The sequence below is a fragment of the Antennarius striatus genome, chromosome 8, assembly GCF_040054535.1.
Source record: "Antennarius striatus isolate MH-2024 chromosome 8, ASM4005453v1, whole genome shotgun sequence".
Classification (NCBI taxonomy): Eukaryota; Metazoa; Chordata; class Actinopteri; order Lophiiformes; family Antennariidae; genus Antennarius; species Antennarius striatus.
In genome coordinates this window covers 14,107,485-14,114,879 of record NC_090783.1, presented here as the reverse complement: position 1 = coordinate 14,114,879, position 7,395 = coordinate 14,107,485, and the positions used below count along the sequence as shown (strand labels likewise).

General features: G+C 38.1%; 1 protein-coding gene across 2 annotated transcripts; it reads right to left on the bottom strand.

Moving 5' to 3' along the window:
- Positions 1 to 55: 55 nt before the first annotated feature.
- Positions 56 to 6,117, bottom strand: pmm2 (phosphomannomutase 2). Of its 2 annotated transcripts, none has more exons than XM_068321892.1 (8): positions 5,915 to 6,117; positions 5,401 to 5,512; positions 5,245 to 5,321; positions 4,991 to 5,082; positions 4,023 to 4,122; positions 3,185 to 3,260; positions 2,837 to 2,952; positions 56 to 1,040 (listed from the first exon to the last, which is right to left on the bottom strand). In XM_068321892.1, exons 1-8 carry the CDS (start codon positions 5,987 to 5,989, stop codon positions 924 to 926), a joined length of 765 nt encoding a protein of 254 aa, XP_068177993.1. In that variant the 5' UTR covers positions 5,990 to 6,117; the 3' UTR covers positions 56 to 923. The 2 variants fall into 2 exon arrangements, with proteins under 2 accessions (XP_068177993.1, XP_068177994.1); XM_068321893.1 differs by lacking the exon at positions 5,915 to 6,117 and adding an exon at positions 5,671 to 5,869.
- Positions 6,118 to 7,395: the final 1,278 nt, after the last annotated feature.

The following is a 7,395-nucleotide window of genomic DNA, read 5'->3' as shown; positions in this document are numbered from 1 at the left end:
AGGAAAGCAGTCATGTATTTAAGATTACACACCGATTATCTTGTAAACTCTTTATTTCTTTATTCACAAATTTACATGATCACTTAATTTATACATACTAGAACAATTACAATATCAGTTTATTTCTTGCCATATGATAAGTTTTATCAAAAAGCTGACAAAGGAAAAAGAAGTCAGTGTAGAAATTCTAGATAACAGTAACATTATCAGTAATTAGACATCAATAAGCATTTTCTATACATTTGATTTCAATTACACTAGATAAACTGCCATTTCTAACTATCAGAAGCATCACATACTGACTGCATGATACAGAAATGTTGTCCCAGTTGTGTCTTGCAGCATAATAGTTCTGAAACCCACAGTTTCATGAAAGAGTCTTTCATTAAACCAAAACCATAAAGTCCAAATTCTTTTCTTTCATTTCCAAGGTAACAACAGCTGCCTATACTTACCATATGTTAGGTACATTTGAGAATCTTCCAAAGTATTTTTAATGCAAAATGTATCTTCAATGTATTTAGTTACTAATGCTTATTCTTTTCCCATATTCATGGCAACAATTTGGTCTTGATTTGGTTTCCAAATAGACTGCAAGGTTTGTTCGAATTGCATAATTTATACCATTGCATAATTTTTATTTTCGACTGTAACAGATTTCAGCTATGTAAGGCCGGACAATGCACCATCTCCAGATGGCTTTAGTTTATAACATACTACACTTTCCAGTTTGCAGTTTGTAAGAATTAAATGAAGCAGTGATTACCAATCAAAGTGAAACATAAAGATAAAAATTTTAAAAGGGATGAAAAATTATCTCATTATATTACATAAGTGAACACCTAAAAAAAATCCATTTGAGAAAGTGTCCCAGATGCAGCTGGGTGCACAGTGGGTCACATGGGACGGGTTTATTCAAAGAGCTAGTTGGCAGGTAGCGGGAAGAAAAGCTGCTCGCAAATGTGTAGCGTTTCCTCTGGACAGGAGACTTCATGGCCGATGGTACGAGGGTCGCTGTAGATCTCATAGTCGTTTCCTCCCTATAACCAAACACAATCAGATGTTAGCATAGCTACATGCCTTCTTTCCTTTTCAGCTTGTCCTGTTATGTGATCCCTAACAAGTAGTATACTGCATGAATACTGCATGCATGCATGTAACAAGCCTATATGTACCGTAACTATCTCATTCCCACACTAAACTGCTAAGTGTTATGCATTTCTGTCACACTTCAGAAATAATAAGCTTCAGAAACAACCAATCATCTGCTTGGACTTGTGGCCATCCATTGGGTATGGTGATGGGATGGTTATTCATAGTATTTATTATTATTACTATTCATACGATTTTCACTGCTACATTTTTGATTCAAATGAAACAAATCAACTTCTAGTCATTGGTTCTTCTTTTTTCATTTACATTAAAACCAAAATTAACTGAAAATTGTGCTGTGACACAACACATACTAGCCACCCTTCCATATATGCTGAATGTGCAAAATATAAATGGAAACAAAAGATTTGTCATTTTAAATAGGAATAAAGACAATATATCAAACATCAAAAAAGTGAAATTTCTTCTGCTTCTGCAACAAATGTCATAAAAGTTGGGACAATGGCAACAAACAACTTGAGAAGCTGTGAAGTTCCGAGAGGAACTCTTGTTGCTGCATCCACTGACGACATTTGAAACTTTACCATACGTATGTTAGCTGTATATAAACTAGGGAAGTACTACCTGGCTTGTCACTGATATGCTGAATGATATGAATAGGTTTTGGAGCAACGTATGCTGCTATGCAGATGACATCTTTTTCAGTGAAGGCCTTGTTTATTTCATCAATTCAAAGCCAAGCCATTTACTATGTCATAGCTCCATAGTAAAACAGGTCAGGTGCTACAGATGCTTCCCTGCAGTCCTGATTTGCCATCCGTGAAAAACATTTGCAGCATTTTGAAACATAAAATACAACAGAGTAGACCCTGATCGTTTGAAATCTGAAGCATTAATGAAAGGATGGGAAAACACGTCAGTTTAAAAATCACAGCAATCTCCAAAAACTGTTGTTAAAAGAAGAGGTGATGCAACACAGTGGTCATCAGTCTTTTGATGACTTTAAGTTAACTCTGTGTATAGATCAACACAGATGATTGATTATATGACCTCAATGTCTCATTAGCATACATAATAAAAAGTTACAAAGACAATTATTTCCAGTCCAAGCTAGCAAGCTATATAAGGTTTTAACCCAGTGATTTTCCTGTCACACATCGAACAGGAAAATGGCATGGATGATGTGGTGTGTTACTCAGCTATTTTGTTTTTTTTCCAATTCTGATAAATGGAAGTTATGTTAAGACCTACAAAACAATTATGGTTGGGCACATAATCAGGCAATGACATAACAATTGTAACAGGGTCAGAAATTAGCAGTTGGTTTCTTATCTTTCCGCAACACTGAGCCTGTTCACTGATGGTTTTTCTGCATGCTGTTAAAACTACACCTGTATAATGATTAAAGGTCTCCATCTCTCTCTCTGTCACAGGAAGTCTTGCGAAAAAGGTAGAGAAATGCTGCTAATTGAAATAATGGTGTTCGTGTCTGCAGTTCAGCAGACACACACCAACAGGTGGTATCCGTCTGTATACAGACGGATACCACCTGTTGGTGGAGATTATGTTTTCCCATATAGAACATACATGATGGCTCTAGGTAGGAGGTACACTTTTCAGAATTTAAGTGAAACTTTTGTAGGTTCCAAGTGGCTCATTTCTTTTCACATTCTGTTTTCGTGGGGCCCTAGATGTGCCGGCCCTCAGTATTTAGCATACTTACAGGTTTAGTCTTGTCTCCAAAAAAGTGAATTGTTGAGTAGTTGTCTTTCTCAACAATCCCCAGACAGAATCTCTTATCCCAGCCATCAGGGAACACATCAAAGCTAATCTGCCCTCCTGCAGAGAAATACATGAGAGGCACAAGAGAGAATGGTGAGAACTCAAATCACACTGCAAACAAACAGCCATGATTGACATCACATACTTTCTGAAGTAGGATGCTTTTTAAATGTCCCGTTGTGTAACAAAGCCTGAAAGTTTTAGTGGTGCTGTGTTCCTCAGCTGATTAAAAGAAAAAGAACAAAAGAAGACTGACATGTGACATACGACTGCAATGCAGTTTACTCACCAATTGAAAAGGTCAATCCTTTTCCTTTGAACTTTTCTTTTAATATGGACACAAACTTCTCTCGGATTTTCTCCCTCTGTAAGAAGCAAACAAAAACGGTGTGTGTTTATACTGTATTTGTTGTAATTTTGCTGTGTATTACATTTCTATTTTATTGGCTGTGGTTGAACTGCAAATAATTGCATTTGTCCTATATTTCTATTGTGTGCACTGTATTTCTTTTGCATTTAAACTGCATTTACTATGCAGTATGTATTGTGTTTACTGTATGTATTTCAACTTATGTACTATATTGATTACATTGACTGCATTGTTAAATATTTAAATATTAGTTAACATATTTACTTTCAATAAAATGCCAGTTTTGATCTGGTGTGTGTCCTCAATGCATCTTGGGTATGTACAGACATATTGTTTGTCCAGCTGGATCATATCAGATTTGAACAGAGCCATAAGTAAAGCCAGATGGAAGGGCTGCAAATGGACAGAGACGGAAAGCTGCCTGTCTAGTGAGTGTCAGTTACTGACCAGCTTAATGTAGGACTGAGTGTCAGTGACATGAAAGTCAAGAACAGTGATGCTTAGATGGTCCTTTGCTTGAGCTGCTACTATTTGAAATTTTGGCCATTAATGATTACTGAGCAATTTCTAGTAACGACAGAACAAAATGTATGTCTGCAAATTGGTTCTCTTGGTATTATATTTGTGCCAGTGCTCAATGGCACACATCTAACACCCTGAGAGAACAGGTACCTCTGTAAAACAGTCATCCCATCACTTAAGTAATGACCTCTTCCACAGTGTTGTTCCTTTTAATGATGCATTTTCCCTGTGTTACCTGATCCAGCTCAAAAAACTCCTTCCTCTCTTCCTGGGTGCAGCTGCGTCCAATGGGGCAGATATTCAACATTCCATTACGGAATTCAATGAATGTCCCCCTGTGAAAATAGACACATTACAATTTATTCTCAATGAAGTTCAATCAGATCATTGCTACCAGTTGTTATCACACATTTTATATCTTCATAATTTACTTTGTATAGTTTTAAATGTAAGAAGAGTTAAGAGTTTGTATATTCTGTTGGGTTGGGTTCTGTTTCTCAGTCTGTAAAAGCACTTTTAAATGTATGTTGATGTGATTTAGCAATTTATAATTACAAGTTTATTTGTCGATTGAGTTACCCCCGCATTACGTCCTATGCCAGCTGGGATAGGCTCCAGCAGCCCGCGACCCACTACAGCGGAACAAGCCATTCGAATGAGAGAGAGAGAGAGACTGAGAATATAACTTTATTTATGAGGCTGTGTTTAAGGGTTTGACAAGGCCCCTTAGGTTTAGTGAAGGTAACTCTTACTACCAAAAAAAAAACCTGGGACAATGCTATGCTTCCAATGTTGTGGGACTAATTGGGGAAAGGCCCCCTTTGGTCCCAGCTTGACTCTACCACAGTGCATAAACCAATGTCCACAAAAATATGATTAGGCGAGTTTGATGTGGAAGAACTTCACTGGACTGCACAGAGTCCACACTTCATCCCCAGTGCATACCAGTAGGATGAACTGGAGCAGAGATGGAATGCTAAGTCTTCTCATCTGAGATCAGTGCCTGACCTCACAAATGCTCTTTTGGATCAATTTTCAAAAATCTCCACAGAATAACAAAAGATCTCGCAGAATCTTCAAAAATGTGTGGAAGCTGTGGAAGCACACACCACTAATTTTGCTTTGTCATCGAGGCCTCACAACGAAAGATGGTAAAAACTAATAATTATGGGAAGTGAAATTATGACTGACTTTTGGGTTCACCTTTTTTTGGGTAGTTTGATCTGAGCCATGTAGTTGAGACAGAAGTTAATGAGATCTTGGAGGAGTTCCTCTCCCATTTGGTTCTGGATAGACTGACAACAAATGAACAAAGTGAACTTCCTAAGGGCTGTCACATTAGGTAACGTTATCATATTCAGAGAACACCCCCCCCCCCACAATGGTACATCATGTTTAATATGGTAAACACTTTAATTTCATCCACCTTTGTTCTAGAAACATGAAACAAATCTTACCTGGACAGACAGAAACTGTCCGTCCTTATAGGCTTCAAGACCATTCTCAGCAAACACGTAGTCCACTTGGTGTATCACTGCACACACGAGATGAAATGATGGCATACAGTGGGAGCAGACAGACAAGGCTGCACTACAGGAATGCAGGTGTCTCACCATCATCTCCCAGCTGCTCTTTGATTTTGCCCAGATCCGAACCTCCAACCACTCCAACCCGAACTCGAGTCCTCAGCTCCTCAAGGAACGCTGCCATGTGTGGAGTCACACGCTGAAGGAACACACACACACACACACACACACACACACACACACACACACACACACACACACACACACACACACACACACACACACACACTTATATTAAATACCATTAAATGTACTGATTATTTTTTTTAGGGGTGTGTGTGTGTGACAAAGACATACCCCATGTTTTCATACAGTATATCATGTGAATAAGGTCCGAGGGAAAATTTAAAAATGAGATTTGTCTGCGGATTTTTAAACAACTTTCTTCTAAATAAACAAATAGGAGGATTATTTTTCAAAGTGACCAGAACAGTAACGACGTGGAACCGGATGCTGCACTCAGATCATTTCCGGTCCTCAGGTATGAATGGAGACACACACGTTTAGCTGGTTTTACACAGAAACAAGACTCGTTCCGTACTTGTCTGGCAGCCGTGAGCGTTCCGTCCACATCGAAGAGACAGAGAGTCTTTGAGTCCACAAAGGTGTCACTCATTTTGCCAGTTTAGTTATTCTGCTGAGTCTCTGCTCCTGTGTGGACACAGCTCCTCTTCTGTCTCTAGAATATTCGGTCCAACTCTTTGGGACTGCGCATCCAGTATCCTGTACGGGACTGTATACCGAACCTTCTTCGCCTTTTGTGACGCCAAGGAATCACAAAGTTTAGTGTATACTGCCACCTGCTGCAGTGGAGTGTTTCTTACGGTGGCCGACATGGTTCACTCTAGATCCTCCTTTGAGAAAACGCGAGAAAACCTTAAAAATATCCTAATGGTTTGGAAATACTGTGTTGTACTGCATATGCGCAGAATGAGTGACAGAATGGAATTCAGATGATGAATTCAGATGAATTCAGATAAATATCAGATGATTCTGTCACAGAATGTCAAAACACAACGAAGAAAGAGAACGCGACGCAAAGGTCACAAGTCATCGATGGTCCCATAACAACACATAAAAGCCTTGCTTATTGAATTGCTTATCGAACATATTCGTCTCAAGAAATACAGCAAAAACAGCTAATTACAAACAACTGATTTAGAGGACTTAATTCAAATGGGAGTGTTAGTCTTGGTCGGTACCCGTAAAAAAATAATTGATTTTAAAGTAATGTATATTTTTTTAAAAACATTTAAAGAAGTTGCAGCTGCTTTGGAATGTATTTACATAATTTTTTTTGGTCATTCTCAGATGGAGATGATGCGATTTTAACTTAACCAAAGTGGTTGATCTCACACAGTAGGGATAAAACTGTAAGATATATCTTGTTTGCAAAAGTAATGTATAAAAAATTTTTCTTATTTTTTTCCACTCCAGAAAAAGCTTAAAGGTCCTCATGTTTCTGGAGAAAAATGGTGAAGTAGCATGGCCTTTGTACATTAATAAAAATGTGCCCCACATCAAGTCATAAGGCACAGGATCTTACTCCGAAGACACATGGTGGAGTAGTGTTAAGTACTTTTGCAGCAAAAACATTCATATTCAGACCTGGAGTCTTTTTGCGTTTGGTTTCCATGTTGTCATAGGTGTACGTGAATCCCTCCCTCCCACCAAAAACATGCAGTACAAGTGAATTGGTGACAGTAAACATCACACATATGTGAATGAATGGGAACGTTAATGGTTGTGTATGTTTTTGTGGGTTGGCTCTGTAAGAGTGGTGTGCATACTCCAGTTCTTGCCCAGTGTCAGCTGCACAGGATAAGTATATACAAAATGAAAGGATGGATGTTCTTGTGACCAACCCTCCCATATCTTATTTTCCTTTCCTTTCCTTTCCTTTCCTTTCAAACAAACAAAATCACATTTCAATATGTATCTTTGTAACTACTCACATTCACATTTTAACAGTATTATATTCATAACAGGCAAACATTGCAGTATGTCAATCTTAAAAAATGT

Bases quoted from the DNA above. Each gene is read 5' to 3' on its own strand.
- pmm2 (XM_068321892.1), bottom strand. From the start codon at position 5,989: ATGAGTGACACCTTTGTGGACTCAAAGACTCTCTGTCTCTTCGATGTG. The intron at 5,083-5,244 runs GTAAGATTTGTT...ATTTGTTGTCAG, and splicing joins GACAGTTTCTGTCTGTCCAG to TCTATCCAGAACCAAATGGG. The intron at 4,123-4,990 runs GTGAACCCAAAA...CTATTTTCACAG, and splicing joins ATCAAACTACCCAAAAAAAG to GGGGACATTCATTGAATTCC.